This window comes from Phyllobates terribilis, unplaced genomic scaffold, assembly GCF_046119375.1.
Source record: "Phyllobates terribilis strain yellow unplaced genomic scaffold, ASM4611937v1 Scaffold_7__3_contigs__length_470593459, whole genome shotgun sequence".
NCBI classification, from domain to species: domain Eukaryota; kingdom Metazoa; phylum Chordata; class Amphibia; order Anura; family Dendrobatidae; genus Phyllobates; species Phyllobates terribilis.
Window position 1 is genome coordinate 72,591,649 of NW_027362767.1, and position 23,757 is coordinate 72,615,405.

The window sequence follows — 23,757 nt, forward strand, 5'->3', positions numbered from 1 at the left end:
ACTACATTTGGGTACTGACTCCACTCCCTCACATCAGAAACAAGGAGTCTATCGGGTGGTTCAAGAGTATGAGAGAGTGTTTAGTAAACACCCGTTAGACTTCGGGCGAGTCAAGGGGGTAGAACATCGCATCCCCACGGGAGATCATCCTCCCATAAAAGAGAGGTATCGACCCGTACCCCCTGCACATTACCAACACGCCAAGGGGATGCTTAGAGATATGAAGGAGGCTGGGGTAATCCGGGATAGTTGTAGCCCATGGGCAGCCCCATTAGTTTTAGTCAAAAAGAAAGACAACACCATGAGGATGTGTGTAGATTACCGGAAAATCAACCGTATCACACACAAGGATGCGTACCCCTTACCAAGGATAGAGGAGTCATTGGCTGCTTTAAGATCTGCTAACTTCTTCTCTACCTTGGATCTCACTAGCGGGTACTGGCAGGTTCCTGTAGCAGAGGCGGACCGGGAGAAGACCGCATTCACCACCCCGATGGGACTTAGCGAGTTCACCTGCATGCCGTTCGGACTCTGCAACGCACCAGGAACCTTCCAACGCCTAATGGAGTGTTGTCTGGGCCACAGAAACTTCGAGACGGTCCTGTTGTACCTGGACGATGTCATCGTATATTCCAAGACGTATGAGGACCACCTGAAACACCTGGCGGAAGTGTTCGAGGCTCTGGCGAGTTACGGCCTAAAGGTGAAACCCTCCAAGTGTCACCTCCTGAAACCAAAGGTGCAGTACCTGGGACACGTGGTGAGCGCTGACGGAGTGGCTCCCGACCCCGATAAGATCACCGCAATTAAGGGATGGCCAAGCCCCTCCAGCGTAAAAGAAGTGCGGCAGTTCCTCGGGTTGGTAGGCTACTACCGAAGGTTTATTCCCGGTTTCACCAAAAAGGCAGCACCTATGCAGGACCTCCTGATAGGCCAGTCCCGGAAGGCCAAGAACCAGAAGCCGCCCTTCAAATGGGAAGAGCTGGAAGAAGAGTCCTTCCGCCAGCTGAAGATGGCCCTCACGGGGGACGAAATCCTGGCGTACCCGGATTATAGCCAGCCCTTTATCCTCTACACCGACGCCAGTAACATCGGGCTAGGAGCCGTACTGTCCCAGATCCAGCAGGGGAAGGAACGAGTAATCGCCTACGCCAGCCGAAAACTGCGACCCACCGAAAGGAACCCCGAGAATTACAGCTCATTTAAGTTAGAGTTCCTGGCCGTAGTATGGGCAATCACTGAGCGCTTTAAGCATTACCTCGCTTCTTCCCGGTTCACCGTGTACACGGATAACAACCCGCTGACACACCTGGACACGGCAAGACTCGGTGCCCTGGAGCAGAGGTGGATGGCCCGTCTGTCCAACTACGAGTTCACAATTAAATACCGGGCAGGACGCTCCAATACCAACGCGGACGCCCTGTCCAGGATGCCCAACCTGCCGGACGGAGGAGAAGATCCGGAGGGACTGGAAGAAGTTGAACTCCCTGCGTTCCACCGTCATGGGACTATTCAGTATTCCCACCGGGTAAGGAGTAAGCAGGCTGCTACGTTGAACCCCTTACCCCACTACAACTGGGCGGAAACGCAAGACAGCGACCCTGCCGTCCGACTGGTGAAGGAGATGCTGACTCGGCCGGAGGCTCGCCTTGAACCAGACGCTCCGGAGGAAGCCAAACAACTATGGGCAGAGAAGAGTCGACTGTTCCTTTACAAAGGGAAGTTGTGCCGCAGAATGGTTAACTCCCGGACGCATGAATTACTCTGGCAAGTAGTGGTGCCACGAAGAGACGCAGCCATGGTGATGGAGGCATACCACGACGGAGCTGGACACTTTGGGTGGAAAAAGCTGGAGTTCCTGCTGCGCGAGCGGTTCCACTGGGTAGGCATGAGGGGAACCATCGAGAAGTGGTGCAGAGATTGTGGCCCGTGCAACCTGAGAAGGAAGGACCGAGCCAGCCAGAAGACTCCCCTGCAGTCCATCGTCACCCGGCAACCGTTGGAACTGGTAGCCTTGGATCATGTAAAACTGACCCCAAGCAGAAGTGGCTACGTCTACGCGTTAACCATCGTGGATCATTACTCCCAGTTCTTGGTTGTCGTCCCCGTCAAGGACTTAACGGCTCAAACAGCAGCTAGAGCCTTCCAGCAGCACTTCTGCCGTCCACACGGGTACCCGGACCAAGTGCTGACGGACCAGGGACCTGCCTTTGAAGCGGAGGTCTTTCAGGAATTCTGCAATCTGTATGGCTGCCGGAAGATAAGGACGACACCCTACCATCCGCAGACTAATGGACTTTGTGAAAAAATGAACCAGGTGGTAATGGATCTTCTAAAAACGTTGCCCCTGGAAGAACGCAGTCTGTGGCCTGAAAAGTTGCCCGATCTGGTGGACCTATACAACCACATCCCGGTAGGTTCCACCAACTGTACCCCGGCTTACCTAATGAGGGCAAGACCTGGTAAGTTACCTGTTGACCTGGAAATGGGAGTCCTGACCCCCGAGGACACTTCACCAGAAACAGACTGGGACACAGAGAGGCAGCAGCAGTACCGGAGAGTACAGGAGAGCGTGGAGCGAAGTCTCTGTCAGGCTAGGGAAAGACAAGAGAAAACTTACAACCAGTATGCTCCCGCTGTTCCCCTGGTACCCGGAGAGCAGGTCTTGAAGAGGAAGAGACGGCTCCACAAGTTGGACGACCAGTGGGAGAAGGACCCGTACACCGTACTGCCCTCAAGCCACGAGAACCCGAAGGTCTGTACCATCAGTAAAGACGGAGGGGAAACCACAGCCATTGTATCCCGGGACCACCTGAAGAAGTGTCCCGAACAACTGAGGAACCCTGAAGAGGAACAAGAAGACCATCGACCCGTGGAAGAAAGGGAAGATATGGTTAGTACCGTGCTCGGGGACTTTCCTCAGTCTTGGACTCAAGTCAATGGTGCAGTTGTGGTACCCGTACTCACCTTCCTCCAACCATCATCCCAAGAACCTACGGAGCAACGGGTAGAGCTGGAAGAACAGCCGGTCCAGGAGGCAGAAGACTCCACACAAGCAGAACAGGAGAATCAACCCTCTGCTTATAGTGAGCCTGCCGTACCCCTAGTGAGACAAAGAGCCGGTAGACAGCTGCCCAGTTTACCCTTGACAGCTCCTACACCCTGTAGTTCAGGGCCAGACAGTCAGCTCCGTAGGTCCACTCGGGTCACTAGAGGCCAGTTACCCGCACGCTGGAGAATTTAAAGTGTATAAATTGTTTTATTTATGTTTTTCTGTGTATTGTTGCTTGTGAATAATTTTGTGTTTCCAGTTGTTTTTAGGAAACCTTGGTGGATTTACCGGGAATCCTTGTATATAGTTGGAGCGTAACCCAGGATGGACTAGAGACTGTTAAGGACTCGGGGTAGGACAGACCCCTACCTGGTTACGTCTCCCTGTGTTGGTGAAATGGACACCTTGCTTTCTTCAGAGACTGCACCCGGTTGCGGACACGCCGTAACCATCTTTATATGTTTTCTTATTGTATTATTAATGTTTTTGCCTTGTTATGTTTTTCTAATGTGTTTAGTCCCGGAGTACTAAAATTCACTAGGGGGGAATGTGGCACCCCAGGGGTCTGGTTTTCCACAGTAATGTAATGTTATGTCTGAGAGCAGGTGGGAGGTCCTTTGGTCAGGGATCCTGTGCATGCCACACCTCCTGCCCAGTCTTGGGAGGGGAAGAACTTCCCCTGTATAAACCCGGGGCTGAGGCAGGGTGAGTCAGACAAGGAGAGTGGAGAAGAGAAGCAGCATAGGAAACAGCAGAGTTACAAGCAGTCAGGGGCTGGCAGCTACAGAGCTCGCCCTGACTAAGAAGATTCTTTACCGGACCCGGAGTCCGAGGCTGTGGGGACTAACTCCTACCCAGCAGCAGTATCCGTCGGGCAGGGGATTTCAGGTCCTCTGGCCCAGAAGCCCGAAGGCACGGTCACACGCGTGGGACCAGCACCGCCATCGTGGAGCGGAAGCCATTAGAAGGCCCCGAGTCACCGGCCATACGGGTGAGCACCACACGGTACACTCAGGGACGTGGGCTACTTACATCAGCTTCTAGCAAGGTAGCCAGAAGAGTACAGTCAGTTTGGGAGGCCTACAACTACGCCTGGCCAGGGGAGATCCCATCTGCTCAAAGACTGACCAGGCCCCGTTTGCTAGCAAGTACTCCGGGAGGGTCTGTCGTTGTTACCAGTAAAGACCCTGAACTACACCGTACCGTCTCTGAGTGGTTCCTGCTACCCCCATCATCCACGTCGGCTGCCCTGAGGCCATACCCCTCCCGTTGGGGGTTATACTATCACGCTGCACAATCCTACCACCGGCCTCAGCGGTCTGCCCTGCAGCAGCAGCTTCCTGGCTGCACTCAACGGGTGGCGTAGTCATCAACTATTTACTACTCATAGACTGCCGTCTAGTTTGACTCCCTGGGCACGGACCGGGTCACCGCCACGAGATTACAACCCTCCACGGATCCGGCTCCGGGTAAGCTCCCGAGTGCGCACCGCAGCGCGACACAGGCCCAGGGGCGCGTCATATATATATATATATATATATATATATATATATATATATATATACAGTACAGACCAAAAGTTTGGACACACCTTCTCATTTAAAGATTTTTCTGTATTTTCATGACTATGAAAATTGTACATTCACACTGAAGGCATCAAAACTATGAATTAACACATGTGGAATTATATACTTAACAAAAAAGTGTGAAACAACTGAAAATATGTCTTATATTCTAGGTTCTTCAAAGTAGCCACTTTTTGCTTTGATGACTGCTTTGCACACTCTTGGCATTCTCTTGATGAGCTTCAAGAGGTAGTCACCGGAAATGGTCTTCCAACAATCTTGAAGGAGTTCCCAGAGATGCTTAGCACTTGTTGGCCCTTTTGCCTTCACTCTGCGGTACAGCTCACCCCAAACCATCTCGATTGGGTTCAGGTCTGGTGACCGTGGAGGCAAGGTCATCTGGCGTAGCACCCCATCACTCTCCCTCTTGGTCAAATAGCACTTACACAACCTGGAGGTGTGTTTGGGGTCATTGTCCTGTTGAAAAATAAATGATGGTCCAACTAAACGCAAACCGGATGGAATAGCATGCCGCTGCAAGATGTTGTGGTAGCCATGCTGGTTCAGTATGCCTTCAATTTTGAATAAATCCCCAACAGTGTCACCAGAAAAGCCCCCCCACACCATCACACCTCCTCCTCCATGCTTCACGGTGGGAACCAGGCATGTAGAGTCCATCCGTTCACCTTTTCTGCGTCGCACAAAGACACGGTGGTTGGAACAAAAGATCTCAAATTTGGACTCATCAGACCAAAGCACAGATTTCCACTGGTCTAATGTCCATTCCTTGTGTTCTTTAGCCCAAACAAGTCTCTTCTGCTTGTTGCCTGTCCTTAGCAGTGGTTTCCTAGCAGCTATTTTACCATGAAGGCCTGCTGCACAAAGTCTCTTCTTAACAGTTGTTGAACAGATGTGTCTGCTGCTAGAACTCTGTGTGGCATTGACCTGGTCTCTAATCTGAGCTGCTGTTAACCTGCGATTTCTGAGGCTGGTGACTCGGATAAACTTATCCTCAGAAGCAGAGGTGAGTCTTGGTCTTCCTTTCCTGGGGCGGTCCTCATGTGAGCCAGTTTCTTTGTAGCGCTTGATGGTTTTTGCAACTGCACTTGGGGACACATTCAAAGTTTTCTCAATTTTTTGGACTGACTGACCTTCATTTCTTAAAGTAATGATGGCCACTCGTTTTTCTTTACTTAGCTGCTTTTTTCTTGCCATAATACAAATTCTAACAGTCTATTCAGTAGGACTATCAGCTGTGTAGCCACCAGACTTCTGCACAACACAACTTATGGTCCCAACCCCATTTATAAGGCAAGAAATCCCACTTAATAAACCTGACAGAGCACACCTGTGAAGTGAAAACCATTTCCGGTGACTACCTCTTGAAGCTCATCAAGAGAATGCCAAGAGTGTGCAAAGCAGTCATCAAAGCAAAAGGTGGCTACTTTGAAGAACCTAGAATATAAGACATATTTTCAGTTGTTTCACACTTTTTTGTTAAGTGTATAATTCCACACGTGTTAATTCATAGTTTTGATGCCTTCAGTGTGAATGTACAATTTTTAAACTCATGAAAATACAGAAAAATCTTTCAATGAGAAGGTGTGTCCAAACTTTTGGTCTGTACTGTATATACAGTGTATATATATATATATATATATATATATATATATATATACAGTATACATATACATACATATATATATCAGCATTTTTTAAAACTTTGGAAACATACAACAGGGTACTATTGCATTCATCCAATTTTGATTGGGCTTTACTTCTAAAATAATAATAAAAAATATATATATATATATCCAGATATATATATATATATTTTTTTTGTTTGGCGTGGGGTCATGAAGGCAATAATAATCTTGTAGTTCTTGTTGTACATATCTGTTCTATCTCTCATATCTATCTAGTCAGATAGATATCAATATACATGTACAACAATATTATTATTGTGTCCATCCCAAAAGATTATATATATAATTTTTTATATTATTTTGTATTTTTTTATGTCAGGAGTAAAGCTGATGCAGCCTTGGATGAATGCAATAATAATCCTGTTGTGCATCATGTGCATTAGTGCATGGATTGGGGAAAAAAAAAACTAACTGAAATGTTCCAGAGTTTGCTGATTGACCCTGCATTTTTACAAGCAGCTGCCCATACCAGAGTGGAGGTGACTTCCCTGCACCCCTCCTGCCCATGCTGTGACTACATCTTCAGGCTGGAATGAATGGTGTGAGCAAAGAGGGAGGAGGGCTGCGCATGCGCGTTACCAGGCTGGGGCTGTAGAGTGCAGCCAGGCTCTGAGATTGATGTGTTACCTGCCCCTCTCCGGAGAATAGCACCAGCCTGGGCGGGTCCATCACTGGAGACCGGAGAAGGAAGATTACTCCAACCATCCGACTGTAGGAAGGGCAGCACTGAATGGCAGGAGAGGATGCTGATCACAGGACATGACTGATGCCAATGGCTCTTTGGAAGAGCAAGCTGCACCCCAGACTGGCTGGTAAGGGTCCTCCTCATGCTGCCACCTTTACTATGGTTTGTTTTGATTGCAGATGACATAATGTCAGATCTGATCATTGCAAAAAGACAATGATCAGCAACAATTCTATTATTGTTATTGCAATTTTGCCATGGTGCAGAGTACAAAGTGATCTTGTACATGCCAAGGTTAGGACATGGTGCAGGATGGCACACTTAACTTTTTTTTTTATTTTCTTAGAAGGTAAGGCTGTCACATGAGCCATTTCCAGGGGATCAGACTTTATTTACCTTCCAGACAATCGATAACCAAAATATTTACAAAATAAGATACAATGTATACAACTGAAGGGTGAAAGAAATTACATCTTAAAAGAGGAAAAAACTAGCATTTCATGACTTTCCCTCTTATGTCAAGTTGGATTTACCTCTGGGTAAGTTGGGTGACATCCTAAATGGCATAGGGATTGTCACCCAACTTTCCAAGACTCCAGACTGTCAGATCTGCCTCTCGACTCCTCATATGTCTCTCCCTGTTCGCAGACATCATGGCTGAATAATTCACACTGATAAATAATTAATTCCAAGGCAAATTGGTATTAATTTCTATTATAGACTTTAAAGCAAATGTGTGAAAATGTGACAGTGGGCGAGATCTGGAAAAACATGTCTGCGGCTTCAATAGCAGAAATACTTGTTATATGACTGCCCAGATCACCACTAAAGTACATATTACTCGGTGATAGACACACTGCATATTTTTTGTTTTTATAAAGAACAATTCACCTTTAAAAATGGGTTGTACAGTATGTATAGACTGGGAAACCCCAGAGAAGTGTGACTTTTTCTTGCACTCCGGGCCCATTCATTAGTTATGTGTTTTTGCCATTCATTTAAATGACAGGCATGTAATACAACAACTAATTGCCTGGGGTTCCAGCCACAGGAGCATTGGAGAACAGCTAATTGCTTGGTCATCTATTTTTTTTAAGAGGATTTTGTCTTATTGTTTTGATGACCCCTTAAATTTTGGAAGAAAAATGTGATTTTATTTTACATAAAAAAAAAATATTAAACTGCAGTTTCTTAGTTGTATTTATTTTTTAGAAAGATGAGCTACAGGTAATGAGATCACTATAAATATATAGATTGTCACTCAACTTTCCTAAAGTCCAGACTTAGTTCTTCAATAACATGATATAAATGTATAATTGCGAACCATGGAAAATATAATCGTGACTAGAGTTATTTTCATCCAGCTTTCCCATGACCAGATAACAGTTTTGCATATAACTCAATGATAAGTGATTACAAATTTTAGCAACGCAGTGTCTTTTTATATATTTAAAAGGAAGTGATTCGTATAAGCCAAACAGCATGTCTAACAAGATATTCCAGACAGGACCATAAATCATTATACATTTTTTCAGTTCTTCATGTTTTGTTCTTTTAGGCGTTTCACAGTATTTAATTGATGGAGAACTTTTGTTATGAGGAGCAAAATTTCTCCACTGGACAGCTAGATCGCTGGGACCCCCATAAGTCACCTGGAAAGGAGCACACTGGTCCCACCATACCTTGCAAGACTTCCATTGACATATTAGAACAGCAGGACATATGTCTGATTGTTGTGCCATTGCAGGTACCTTGTTCTTGCAGAAGGGAGGGACAAGCGACTGTAGGGTGAAAATTGGGGGTTCCCAGTAGTCTTTACCCTACGGATCTAGCATTGATCACCTATTTGCCTTTCCCCCACGGATCTAGCTTTGATTACCTATTAGACTTTCCCCCATGGATCTAGCATTGATCACCTATTAGCCTTTCCCCCATGGATCTAGCATTGATTACCTATTAACCTTTCCCCCACAGATCTAGCATTGATCACCTATTAGCCTTTCCCCCACGGATCTAGCATTGATCCCCTATTAGCCTTTCCCCCACTGATCTAGCATTGATCACCTATTAGCCTTTCCCCCACTGATCTAGCATTGATCACCTATTAGTCTTTCCCCCACAGATCTAGCATTGATCACCTATTAGCCTTTCCCCCACAGATCTAGCATTTACCACTTATTAGCCTTTTCCCCACAGATCTATCATTGATCACCTATTAGCCTTTCCCCCACAGATCTAGCATTGATCACCTATTAGCCTTCCCCCCAAGGATCTAGCATGGATCACCTTTTAGCCTTTCCCCCACGTATCTAGCATTGATCACCTATTAGCCTTTCCCCCACGGATCTAGCATTGATCACCTATTAGCCTTTCCCCCACGAATCTAGCATTGATCACCTATTATCCTTTTCCCCACAGATCTAGCATTGATCATCTATTAGCCTTTCCCCCACGGATCTAGCATTGATCACCTATTAGCCTTTCCCCCACGGATCTAGCATTGATCACCTATTAGCCTTTCCCCCACTGATCTAGCATTGATCACCTATTAGCCTTTCCCCCACTGATCTAGCATTGATCACCTATTAGCCTTTCCCCCACGGATCTAGCATTGATCACCTATTAGCCTTTCCCCCACTGATCTAGCATTGATCACCTATTAGCCTTTCCCCCACTGATCTAACATTGATTACCTATTAGCCTTTCCCCCACAGATCTAGCATTGATCACCTATTAGCCTTTCCCCCACGGATCTAGCATTGATCACCTATTAGCCTTTCCCCCACTGATCTAGCATTGATCACCTATTAGCCTTTCCCCCACTGATCTAGCATTGATCACCTATTAGCCTTTCCCCCACGGATCTAGCATTGATCACCTATTAGCCTTTCCCCCACTGATCTAGCATTGATCACCTATTAGCCTTTCCCCCACTGATCTAGCATTGATCACCTATTAGCCTTTCCCCCACAGATCTAGCATTGATCACCTATTAGCCTTTTCCCCACGGATCTAACATTTACCACTTATTAGCCTTTTCCCCACAGATCTATCATTGATCACCTATTAGCCTTTCCCCCACAGATCTAGCATTGATCACCTATTAGCCTCCCCCCCCAAGGATCTAGCATGGATCACCTATTAACCTTTCCCCCACAGATCTAGCATTGATCGCCTATTAGCCTTTCCCCCACAGATCTAGCATTGATCACCTCTTAGCTTTTCCCCCACAGATCTAGCATTGATCACCTATTAGCCTTTCCCCCACGGATCTAGCATTGATCACCTATTAGCCTTTCCCCCACGGATCTAGCATTGATCACCTATTAGCCTTTTCCCCACGGATCTAGCATTGATCAACTATTAGCCTTTCCCCCACGAATCTAGCATTGATCACCTATTAGCCTTTTCCCCACAGATCTAGCATTGATCAACTATTAGCCTTTTCCCCACAGATCTAGCATTGATCACCTATTAGCCTTTTCCCCACAGATCTAGCATTGATCACCTATTAGCCTTTTCCCCACAGATCTAGCATTGATCACCTATTAGCCTTTCCCCCACAGATCTAGCATTGATCACCTATTAGCCTTCCCCCCACGGATATAGCATTGATCACCTATTAACCTTTCCCCCACGGATCTAGCATTGATCACCTATTAACCTTTCCCCCACGCATCTAGCATTGATCACCTATTAGCCTTTCCCCCACGGATCTAGCATTGATCACCTATCCAGTGGATAAGTAATAAATGCTTTTGGTTAGAATATCCATTTTAATATAAAATTAAGTGAAATGACAGCAGCCGGTGTTTGATCATTTATAATATACAGGTTGTTCATGAAAATATAAAAAATTGCATTATATGTCGTTAATTACAATTGTATCAAAAAAACATACACGCTGATTCACCATTGTCTTTGTGCCTTTTTTTTTAAAGTAAAAGTGATTCTAATGGTGACTTTTATGTTTAAGCCTTTGCGACTTTTTAAAACTATCTATACTTGTTTTTTTCTCTTTTTTTTTTTGCATTATGGCCGTAGTTTTCCATATCCAGATAATTTCAGCATAATTCATCATTTCCAACTTTTCAAAATGTCTCCAAATTTTTGCAGAATTGTACTCCAGTACCCTAGCGGAGTACAACATCTGTCTAATTTTATTTTTGCATAGTTGAAGACTAACGTGAGACGTTTTAAAGGAATATGTGATTTTTTTACTCTTTTTACCTTTTTGAATAAAAAAAGAGCATCTTTGATTTTGTGCAAAATTATACAACTCGAATGCGCAATGTTGAAGAATTTGGCGTAAAAAAAATGGCAATGAAGACCACAAAACAAAAAAAGAAAAGTTTAAAAAAAATTGCAAATGATGAATTGCTGCTTTAGTGTTTACCTGTCATGCTCTAAGGCCAATTACCAAATATCAGGTTCAGATAGAGTTTGGACCTTACAAACTCACCCTTCCCTTTAAGTTTCCATTAAGCTGCGTCCAGCAGGCAACTGTCTATTATGTCAGGGCGCTGTCAATGCACGCGGACGGCCACTGACCAATGTAAAGCACAGAGCTCATACACATGAGCTATTTTCCACAGTGACATTAGGTCTATGTGGAAAATATTGCTGCATATTCTCATCCATTTTTCCATACAAGAACAGTATATATAATGACGGGCCGCTCCACCCGTCTGCGATGGGGAAGAATATGCAGAGTTGCATCCAGAATTTATGGAAGTGACTGGTCTGACAGCGAAAACTAGTGAAAATCGGTCCCATTGATGAATTTCTGCAGGATCTGTGCAGATGAATGGGACATTTATAGAGGGTTTGTGACATATCTCCTGTTGGTGAATACATACAGATGAACCATCATTGTACGCCACTGACAAATACCTTACGTGTGGAATTAGATGCCAATTTGCAAAGAAAATGTTGTGAATTTCACCCTTTTGCAATGCAAAATCCACAGTAATTCTGTGACAAATCTGCATTTAAATCCCTGTGAAAATCAGATAGCAAATTTCTCTGTGGTGTAAAATTACAGCCCATTTTAATATGTTCTTATTGGGGCTCCGGTCTTCCAGATTGGAGGTGGGTTCATGTAAGCACTCCGAGTGTAGGTCATTTGGAGTTCTGACTATTGTATCAAAATGCATCAGGATTGATTTTTTTTTTTTACAAATTACACTCTGGAGTTTTTATATTTATTATTTGCACCCTCAAGTCCAAGTCCAGCATTGGGGCAATAAGATTTTAATGCAGAGCTCATTTTATAGCTCTGTAACTTTTATAAAAGGCAGTGGAGCTCATATAAAGGGCTTGTCCGACAGTAAAATTATTATCTTATTTAAACATGCATCAATGAAAAATAATAAACCAAGGCATACCGCTCTTCTGCTCATCTGACCGCTGCAGACAATTACAGGCTGTGACTTCTGGACGGGGCAGTCAAAGCTCCTAAAGCTGCTGCAGACATCCAAAATAAGCTACCCTGGATATCTAGGGGGCATTGGAAATTGAATTTGCATTATTGTTGTTAAAGGGAACCTGTCACCTGGATTCAGGCTTCCCAAACTGCGGGCTGCATGAATCAGAGCCTAGCGGCACAATTGTAGCCGGTATATATTTTATTCTGAAACGCTCTGGTATTTCAGAGAAAATATACTTTAAAATTCTGGCAAGGGACCATAGACAGAGACAAGACTAGTCCGGCTCCATACCTGGTCCGACTTCTCCCAGTGCTGCTGCAGGTGATTGACAGCTCTCTCACTATCATCTGTAGCAGCGCTGGGAAGAACCAGTCAGAGGCAACACCAGACTAGTCTAAAGATCCGGCCATGGACGATAGGCAGAGACGACACTAGTCCGGCTCCTCCCCTGGCCTGCTTCTCCCAATTCTACTGCAGGAGATTGACAGGTCTCTCACTATCACCTGTCGCAGCGCTGGGAAGAACCGGTCAGGGGCAGCACCAGACTAGTCTAAGGATTCGGACATAGACTATAGGCAGAGACGAGACTAGTCTGGCTCCTCCCCTGGCCGGCTTCTCCCAGACCTACTGCAGGAGATTGACAGCTCTCTCACTATCATCTGTAGCAGTGCTGGGAAGAACCGGTCACAGGCAACACCAGACTAGTCTAAAGATCCGGCCATGGACTATAGGCAGAGACGACACTAGTCCGGCTCCTCCCCTGGCCGGCTTCTCCCAGTGCTACTGCAGGAGATTGACAGCTCTCTCACTATCACCTGCCACAGAGCTGGGAAGAACTGGTCAGGGGCAGCACCAAACTAGTCTAAAGATCCGGCCATGGACTATAGGCAGAGACGAGACTAGTCCGGCTCCTCCCCTGGCCGGCTTCTCCCAATTCTACTGCAGGAGATTGACAGGTCTCTCACTATCACCTGCCGCAGCGCTGGGAAGAACCAGTCAGGGGCAGCACCAGACTAGTCTAAAGATTCGGCCATAGACTATAGGCTGAGACGAGACTAGTCCGGCTGCTCCCCTGGCCGGCTTCTCCCAGAGCTACTGCAGGAGATTGACAGCTCTCTCACTATCACCTGTAGCAGCGCTGGGAAGAACCGGTCAGAGGCAACACCAGACTAGTCTAAAGATCCGGCGAGGGGCAATAGATGTAGACAAAACTAGTTTGGCCTCAGCAGGTGATTGACAGGTCTCTCCTTATGTACACACCAGGGAGATACCTGTCAATCACCTATAGCAGCGCTGGGAAGTGCTGGGCCATAGGTGGCACTGGACTAGTCTGGTCTCTGTCTATGGTCTCCGTCCAGATCTTTAAGGCGTACTTTCTTTAAAATGCTGGCGCGTTTCAGACAAAAACATGCCTGGTTGCAATCAGGCAGCGAGGAACTGATTCATGCTGCCCGCAGTTTGGGCAACATGAATTAGATGTCAGGTTCCCTTTAAGCAATCCGTGCCTGCAAAAAAATGTTTGTTTACCGTCGGCCCCTTTAAGACCTTTAGGAACTTTTGATGAAGTCACTGCTAATTGCTGACATTTTAGTGATGTGTCCCCCACATTATGCGGCACCTGGATTCCATATTAATTTTTCATTGCGGTGTATAATACAAAAATTATAAAATACATTCATGAATAATTGGCTGAAGTTGAACTTTATGACTATTCCTCTACTGACTTGAGATAGAATTTGGGACGACCCTCAGCGATGACATCACAACATGACATCACGTGTCAGGTCAGAAGAATGCTGCAGTCTGCTCCTACGATGCATAAAGATGTCACTTTCTAATTGATGGGCCGGCTGCCGCCAGTAGAGTCAGATATTATAATGAATGCCATCACATAATTAATCTCCTTGTCCTTGTGGATAATGCTTTACAAAGTGACATATTATCTGGACCAACTGGGAACCAGCTGAATGTAGCAGCCACTCCACTCCATACAATTTACTGCCTCTGGCAGATCTAATCATGGGGACATGAATTGTCTCTTCACAATTAACCTCTTCCAAACCAAACTATTAAATGCCTTACACCTAAATTCACCATTTACTTATCCCATTATTCAATGCAATCTTTTGTTCCCTGGTGTCAGCCATTTCAGGCTGGTGAGATGGAAACTGTAGTGTTCATCAATGGGGGCTACTGAGAAGTAAAATATATGGCTGATGATCACTATTGTATTTCCAATATTTGTATTTCTGAGAACCTCTGGATTACGGTACATGTAGATATCAGTGATATCCGCAGCTTCATTAAAGGCCACAAACATGTTGACCAGATTTCTGCATAAAGTATGACCCAAAAAGTCACAAATTGTGCTAAAACTTACAAAAAGTTACGGCCAAATTGCACAATATTTTCAATATTTGCCAAAAGTTGAAAAAGTGGTCATTGAGTACAGAGAGGGGTCATGGGTACTGTCGGAATCACCAAAAAAAACTGTATTCCAACAGGAACCCCGGCGGAGTCACTGTGGACACTGTCTGCCTTTTCTCCTAGCGGTATTCGTCTTTTTCAAACATGCATAAAACTGTAGTTTGTGCAGCCATCATATACAATCTAGGACTGCAAAGGGCCCATAAATTGTTCTTGCACAGGGGTCTCTTCTGTCTGTGTCCGGCAATGCACATACCCCAAAATGCCTCTTTCCCAATGCTCTAGTGTAAGGGCTTATTCACACATCAGATTTTCTCGAATGAGTGCTGGGTTTTTCTCAGATAACACTCGTACATATGATTGTCTATGGAGTAGTTCACGTGCTTAATTTTTGTCCTCAGACCGAGCAGTCTGAACATAACCACGGAGGCTTGTCCAATATTGGGCCAAGTATTGTAACAAATACGCCAATGCAAGTCTCTGAAAAAAAATCTGACAGCACTTGGATGACAATTTTTCATGGACTGTTTGATTGGAGAAGCTTGAGAAAACACCCTCAGTTTTTTTTTTCATCCAAGACAAACTAATGAAACTCTGACCACACTCTAATGGTAAAAACTGACACTGACCAAAGTCTGATGACGCTGCTAAAAGCTCCCTGACGTGTGAATCATCTCTATTATTAGAATATCATTGGTTTAGTAATTTCAGGTCCTTTAGCCGGGCGCCGGGCTGTGTGATGTACATGGTATAGGAAAGGCCGTGTTCCCACATATAAAAAGCTGTGTTTGTTTTGCAAGTTTATTATTCAGTTTTTGCTGCGTTTTTTTTGTAATACTTTAACAGAGGCATTTTTGCTGTATAGTTTTTGTTCATTTTTTTTTTTAATATATAAAGGGCACTTAACCCCTCGTACGCGGATTACCCCATCTCAATCAGCATGTTTCCCCTCAATAAAATAATAACACTTATACTCACTTCAGGTGCCGTCGTTCCAGCGGTGTCGGTACTAGCTCTCCAGGGATTGCGTGACACTGTTATGTCATACGATCATTGTGGCCAATCAATGGCAGCTTCACTCTCCCCGCCTTTGGACGAATCAGACATCAAGAGGAAGTGAGCGTCCAGCCTCAGTTCTCACTTCCTGTTGATGTCTAATCAGTCTGAAGGAGAGGAGAGTGAAGCGGCCACTGATTAGCCGCAGGGATCGCATGACATAATAATGTCACGCAATCCCTGGGAGAGCCATTGCCGACACCGCTGGAACAGCGCCGGCACCAGAGGTGAGTGTTAGTGTTATTATTTTACTGGAGGCAAACATGCTGATTGAGATGGGGTTGTCCAAGTAGTGGACAACACCTTTAAAACAACAACTATAGGGAAAAAATGCACCAAAAACGTAGAGTTCAACAGAGCACAATGTCTTTAAAGGCACAGTTGGCATAAGTATTCCTGAGATCACATCCACTTCATTTGACCTGTAAAACGCAGCAGATTTTCTGCACAACAAAACGTAGCGGAAAAAAAAACACAGCATTTACGCTAAGTGGAAACATGGCCTCAGAATACTCAGCCTCCCCAGGTCCAGCGTTGAGTCTCCGCCACCGCTCTATTATGCTCTATAGCCCTGACGTCAGGTCCACAGTTAATGGCACAATCCACTCAGAGTCACAGAGCTCACTGATTGTCTGCAGCGCTGTTTACGTGACGTTTGCTTTTTTTTGTTACAACAAACTGGACATATCAGGAAAAGTTTTTGGAACCCCTTTAATTAAAAGTGACCCTCCTCCTTTGATTAACATTGCCTATAAAGCCGGTAGGCGAAAGATTTAGTGTCTTTCTGATACGTGCATTGCCCCTAGACTTGGCATATCTACTTGTTTGTTCTCCATCTTGGATGCTAGTTTCGTCCATGCTGAGAACTTTTTTCATTTTATAAAAATACAGTGGGTACGGAAAGTATTCAGACCCCTTTAAATTTTTCACTTTGTTTCATTGCAGCCATTTGGTAAATAAAAAGTTCATTTTTTTTCTCATTAAAGTACACTCTGCACCCCATCTTGACGGAAAAAAACAGAAATGTAGAATTTTTTGCAAATTTATTAAAAAAGAAATACTGAAATATCACATGGTCATAAATATTCAGACCCTTTGCTCAGTATTGAGTAGAAGCACCCTTTTGAGCTAGTACAGCCATGACTCTTCTTGGGAATGATGCAACAAGTTTTTCACACCTGGATTTTGGGGATCAATGGGGTTTAGATCAGGGCTCTGGCTGGGCCAGTCAAAAATGGTCACAGAGTTTTAGCTGTGTACTTAGGGTCATTGTCTTGTTGGAAGGTGATGGTGAACCTTCGGCGAAGTCTGAGGTCCAGAGCACTCTGGAAAAGGTTTTCATCCAGGATATCTCTGTACTTGGCCGCATTCATGTTTCCTTCAATTGCAACCAGGCTTCCTCTCCCTGCAGCTGAAAAACACCACCATAGCATGATGCTGCCACCACCATGTTTCACTGTTGGGATTGTATTGGGCAGGTGATGAGCAGTGCCTAGTTTTCTCCACATATACCACTTAGAATTATCACCAAAAAGTTCTATCTTTGTCTCATCAGACCAGAGAATCTTATTTCTCATAGTCTGGGAGTCCTTCATGTGTTTTTGAGCAAACTCTATGCGGGCTTTCATACATCTTGCACTGAGGAGAGGCTTCCGTCGGGCCACTCTGCCATAAAGGCCCGATTGGTGGAGGGCTGCAGTGATAGTTGACTTTGTGGAACTTTCTCCTATCTCCCTACTGCATCTCTGGAGCTCAGCCACAGTGATCTTGGGGTTCTTCTTTACCTCTCTCACCAAGGCTCTCCTCCCATGATTGCTCAGTTTGTCTGGACGGCCAGGTCTAGGAAGACTTCTGGTGGTCCCAAACTTCTGTGCTCTTAGGAACTTTGAGTAATGCAGAAATTCTTTTGTAACCTTGGCCAGATCTGTGCCTTGGGCAGTTCCTTTGAGCTCATGATTCTCATTTGGTCTGACATGCACTGTGAGCTGTGAGGTCTTATATAGACAGGTGTGTGCCTTTCCAAATCAAGTCCTATCAGTTTATTTAAACACAGCTGGACTCCAATTAAGGAGTAGAACCATCTCAAGGAGGATCACAAGGAAATGGACAGCATGTGACTTAAGTATGAGTGTCTGAGCAAAGGGTCTGAATACTTATGACCATGTGATATTTCAGTTTTCTTTTTTAATAAATTTGCAAAAATTTCTACATATTTTTTTTCAGTTAAGATGGGGTGCAGAGTGTACTTTAATGAGAAAAAAAATGAACTTTTTAGAATTTACCAAATGGCTGCAATGAAACAAAGAGTGAAAAATTTAAAGGAGTCTGAATACTTTCCGCACCCACTGTATGTAGAATCTTCCTGCCTGAGATTTATATCAGACCTTCCTGTGGACTACTTTAAAGCGGTGTTATTCCCACCTTCGTAAAGGGGGCTTCCATTTCTGAAAACCCTTTTCCATCGGCTGCAGTTTTATAAAAAAAAAAAAGTCCTTTACTCACCCTCCCCAGGTCCAGCGCTGAGTCTCTGCCACTGCTCCTGATGTCTGTAATTTCAGCAGCGGCTGTGTCCGAGTTGATTGCACAAGCCGCTCAGAATCGTTGAGCTCACTGATTGGCTGCAGCCCTATCAATGTGACATCAGCACTGCAGACAATAATAGATACCGAGAGCAGCGGTGGAGACTCAGCACCGGACCCGGGGAGGGTGAGTAAATTAGTTTTCTGAAAACTAACTGCATCCTGGGGACAAGTAACGTGGCACAGGGCGGTAGCAGTGGGCGAGGCACTCGTCCTCAGCGGCCCAGCACATTACATGAAAGTGAAGGTCCTGGCTGGGTGTGTGGACTTGTGCTGTGAGGGCCTTACACCCGTGCAGGCCACATGTAACCGATGTTGCTGGTTTACCAGGACCAGATGTGTCACAGTTCAACGAGGGAGACCAACATTCAAAAATAAACTCTTTACTGAAGGGTAACTTGGTAGGGAATGTATACAGGAGATAGTGGGTACAAAGTCTTATGAACCTTTCCTTTACAACTCGATGCATTTTCCATACAGTTTCCTTCCTTAGTAGTTTATTCTATTGTTCACTATGTCCACTGTTTTTCCCTTCTTCACCACAACCCAAATTTAACATTTAAATCCTGATTAACAAGTGTCCTTTACTTGTTCTGTGGCTCTACATCCTCTTTCCACTACTGGCGCCCTGGATCTCCCACTCGGGACCCTTCACTAGTCCCAATCACTGCGTCCTGTTTAGGCCCATTACCTTCCAGCCTCACAAGCTCAGGGTGTCATGGCTAGGACCCCTCTCCTTGGACCCATCAATCTGTCTCTCTGTCACTTATGCTCAGGATCTCCCTATCCCTTCTCTTCGGTCTCCTCTCTTTTAGGGTCACCCTCAAATGCGCCCCTGTTCACCTTGGACCTTTTGGTCCGCTCACTACCAAAAGGTCCAAGCCCTATCCCTATCTGGCTTTCTATCAGGAAACTTTCCTTTATACTAGCCCCTCCCAATGTGGGCTATTCCCAACTATTAACGCTAACCGTTCCTATAGTCAAACTACACATGTTATTGACACAATACATTATTCAGATTACATATCATTAACACTTATTACATTTCACATTATACCACATAACATATTTCACAACATTGAAACTTGTCTCTTCAAGGGGGAAACGTGGGCAGTAGTCCATATCCTTACACGTTGGAAAATAGTAAGATGGGAATAATCGTGTAATGCCATGAACACAGTTTAGGAGAAGACTGAAGGGATCCTGCACATAGCAATAATTAAGTTACTAAAACATATACTAATATATACTAGGAGGACACAATTATTTCTATGGACATTTGGTCAGCATGAAAACAATGGAATATTTTACAGAAACTTTCTTATGTCTTTTTTGCAAGTCCACTAAATAGGAATAATAATAATAAATAATAATTTTTATTTCTATAGCGCCAACATATTCCGCAGCATTTTACAATTAAGCGGGGACATGTAGGGACAATAAATTCGATACAAGGTAAGACAGTTTAAACAGTTACTTTAGGAGTGAGGTCCCTGCTCGCAAGCTTACAATCTACAAGGGAATACGGGGGACACAGTAGGTGAAAAATGCTTGTTATTTCAGGTCTATCAATTATAATAAGTAGGGATTTTCATATAAGGCTATGTGCCCACGTAGCGTTTTACGAGCGTATATGCTGCGGAATTTCCGCAGCATAAACGCTTGGGAAACGCTTGGTAATCCGTCCCCCATGGTCCCCAATGACAAGCCGCAATGTCAATGCCCATGCTGTGGATTTTTCCGCAGCATTTATGCTTTGCTCAAAAAATTCGCAGCATGTCCATTAATTTTGCGGACACGCAGCGTAATCGCCGCCATTGACTTGCATCGAAACGCATAATATCCGTGTCAGTACATTTGTACACACGGATATTATGCGTTTCTATGTGCGGATGGTACCCAAGTCTGGAGGAGAGGAGACTCTCGTCCAGACCCGGGTACCATAGAAACTGTAAAAAAAAGAATTTAAAATAAAAAATAAAGTTTATACTTACCTTCCGGTGTCCTCCCGGTGTTTTGTTTGCTCCGTCTGATCTCTTGCAATGCTCACGCTGTTGTGAAGGACCTGCCATGACGTCACTGAGTCATGTGACCCATCACATGGCTCAATGATGTCACCGCAGGTCCTTCACAGCAGCGCGAGCCGCCCAACACACCGGACGCAGCAAAGAATACACCGGGAGGACACCGGAAGGTAAGTATAAACTTTATTTTTTACCATTCTTATTCTTTTTTTTTAACTAACTTGGTCACACTACTATAAATCCATGCTGGTTGCATGGATTTATATAGTGTGACCAAGTTGTCAAGCACTTTTCCAGGTGATGCTAAAATCGCTTGGAAAAGCGCTTGATAACCCGCATGCAGAAATGCATGCAAAGATGCTTGACAAACGCTTCTACCTGGCGGAAAAAACGCATGTAAAATCTGCATGCATTTTTCCTGCCAGGGAGAAGCGTAAAAAATATGCAGCATTTCTGCATCGTGGGCACATAGCCTAAGACTGTATGATCCGGTCATCAGCCCATATGTTTAAGTGCAATAGTCAAGTATCGAATTCAGTTATCGTGTGCATGGAGGGTGTGGAGACAGATGAATAGGAGGGAGCAGGTTCTGAATAATAATTAGAAGGAGGATACGGGGGAAGGTTAGTTTACTGAGTTGAGGTGGTAGGTTTGTTTAAAGAGATGGTTTTTTAAGGCATGCTTGAAGATGTGGGGCTAGGCATCAGTCGGATCGTCTGGGGTAGAGCATTCCAGAGAACTGGCGCAGCACGAGAGAGGTCTTGGAGACGGAGGTGCGAGGTTCGGATTATGGGGGATGTTAGTCTTAGGTCATTTGTAGAACGGAGGGCACGTGTTGGGCGATAGAGAGGAGATATAAGGCGGTGCAGAACTGTGGAGAGCTTTGTGGGCGTGAGAGCGATGAGTTTATATTGGACCCTGTAGCGAATGGGTAATCAGTATAATGACTGGCACAAGACGGAGGCATCTGTGAAACAGCTGGACAGAAATATGACCCTGGCTGCCACATTCAGGATGGAGTCAAAAGGAGACAGTTTGTTTAGACGAAGACCGATCAGAAGAGAGTTGCAGTAGTCCAGACGAGAGTGAATAAGAGCGACAGTAAGAGTTTTAGCAGTTTCAAAGGTGAGAAAAGGTCGGATTGTGGAGATGTTTTTAAGATGTTAAGATGCAGATGACGAGAGTGAGTGAGTGATCGGATATAGGGAGTAAAGGAAAGTTTAGTGTCAAATGTGACCCCAAGGCAGCGGGCGTGCTGCTTGGGAGTTATGGTTGAACCCTCCAAGGTAATTTCGATGTTAGGCAGAGTTGGGTTAGTAGAGGGAGAAACATAAGAAGTTCAGTTTTGGAGAGATTCAGTTTAAGATAGAGGGAGGACATGATGTTAGAGACAGCAGACAGACAATCCTTGGTATTTTGTATTAGGGTAGGGGTGATGTCAGGGGAAGAAGTGTATAGTTGGGTGTCATCAGCATAGAGATGGTACTGGAACCCAAATCTACTAATTGTTTGTCCAATAGGGCTGGTGTATAGAGAGAAGAGGAGGGGGCCTAGGACTGAGCCCTGCGGGACCCCGATAGTAAGGGGACGAGGAGAGGAAGAGGAGCCGGCAAAAGATACAGTGAAGGAACGGTCAGAGAGGCAGGAGGAGAACCAGGAGAGAACAGTGTCCTTGAGGCCTATAGAGTGGAGCATAGTGAGGAGGAGCTGGTGATCCACAGTGTCAAATGCTGCAGAGAGATCCAGGAGAATCAGCAGGGAGCAGTGACCTTTGGATTTAGCTGTTAGTAGATCATTAGAGACTTTAGTGAGGGCAGTTTCAGTGGAGTGTAAAGGCCTCGTCGCTATGTGGTCGCTGGTGAGCTGTCAAACAGGCAGGCTCACCAACGATCAGGGGAGCAGCGACATCGTGGAAAGAATCTTTCCACGATGTCCTGCTCCTGGTTACCAGCCAGCTGAAGCAGGAGCAGGCTGGTAACCATGGTAAACATCGGGTTACTAGGGGCACACGCGCACCTAGTAACCCGCTGTTTATCATGGTTACCACTCTGCTATGGTGAGCGGGAGGTTACCGCTCACTTTAGCAGGCTCGTAACCATGATAAACAGCGGGTTACTAGGTGCGCGTGTGCCCCTAGTAACCCGATGTTTATCATGGTTACCAGCCTCATCGCTGCTCCCGCTGGTCACACATAGCGATGTGTGCTGACCAGCGGGAGGGCAACGACCAAAAAAAGGTCCAGGACATTCTGCAGCGATCAGCGACCTCACAGCAGGGGCCTGATCGCTGCAAAGTGTCACACATAGCGACATCGCTGGTGAGGTCGCTGTTGCGTCACCAAAACCATGACACAGCAGCGATCTCGCTATGTGAGACGGGGGCTTAAGGAGCGGAAACCAGATTGTAGAGAGTCTAGGAGAGAGTTATCTGAGAGATAGCGGATTAAACGGGAATGAACCAAGCGTTCCAGGAGTTTAGAGGTGAATGGAAGATTAGAGACCGGTCTGTAGTTACCAGCACAGTTCTGATCCTGGGATGGTTTTTTAAATAAAGGGGTTATGATGGGAATGTGATCCATCATGATTAGTTTGAGGGTTTGGTATATTTTGTTTGTTTCCTTTTTGTTTTCACACTATCTCCAACTTCTGTATCTTTGTGTATGTCCCTTTTTATGAATTTTGCCCCTTTTCTTGCTAATTTTTGACAGTCTAAACTGTGCCAACATCACTGGGTGTTGGGCACTGCGCCTTGGCTGCACAGGATTGGAACAATAGGGAGTAATAGCTGGGTGTAAGAGACGGAGGAGTTGAGGTGAAGTACAGTAGAAATCACATGTAGTGCCATAAGGACTTACTTTGCTTACTACTGTGGGGCAGCAGGACGCTGACACTGTGGCAAGAGCTGGTGGGCTCAGGAAGGTGACTGTGGGGCATTGTGTATACCAGACCAGAAATGGAATTAGCATCTGGGTGTCCTTAAACTTACTACTAGACCTATCATCCAAACTTAAGGAAGTAAACATGAAGTTAGAAAAGTCAACAAACTTTTTATCTAGAGCAAGAAAAATGTTACATTATTTATTGTTTCCTTCTTTCATTGGAATAAACAGTTAGTACATTACAGTCCTAGCAGGGGCGGACATACCAGAGGTGCAACCAGTGCAGTCGCACAGGGGCTTGAGAGGTAAGGGGGCCACTGCTTCCTCTAAAGCAGGTGGAAATGTGCATTATAATG

At 45.2% G+C, this 23,757-nt stretch overlaps 1 protein-coding gene across 4 annotated transcripts in view; it reads left to right on the plus strand.

The window, feature by feature from the left end:
• The first annotated feature begins 6,876 nt into the window (after positions 1-6,876).
• Positions 6,877-23,757, plus strand: part of ARMH4 (armadillo like helical domain containing 4) — a 241,653-nt gene continuing 224,772 nt past the window's right edge. For all 4 annotated transcript variants that reach the window (XM_073638767.1, XM_073638768.1, XM_073638771.1 and 1 more), the window contains exon 1: positions 6,877-7,135. In XM_073638767.1, coding sequence (XP_073494868.1) covers positions 7,090-7,135 — 46 coding nt within the window. In that variant the 5' untranslated portion in view covers positions 6,877-7,089. The remainder of the gene's footprint in view (positions 7,136-23,757) is intronic.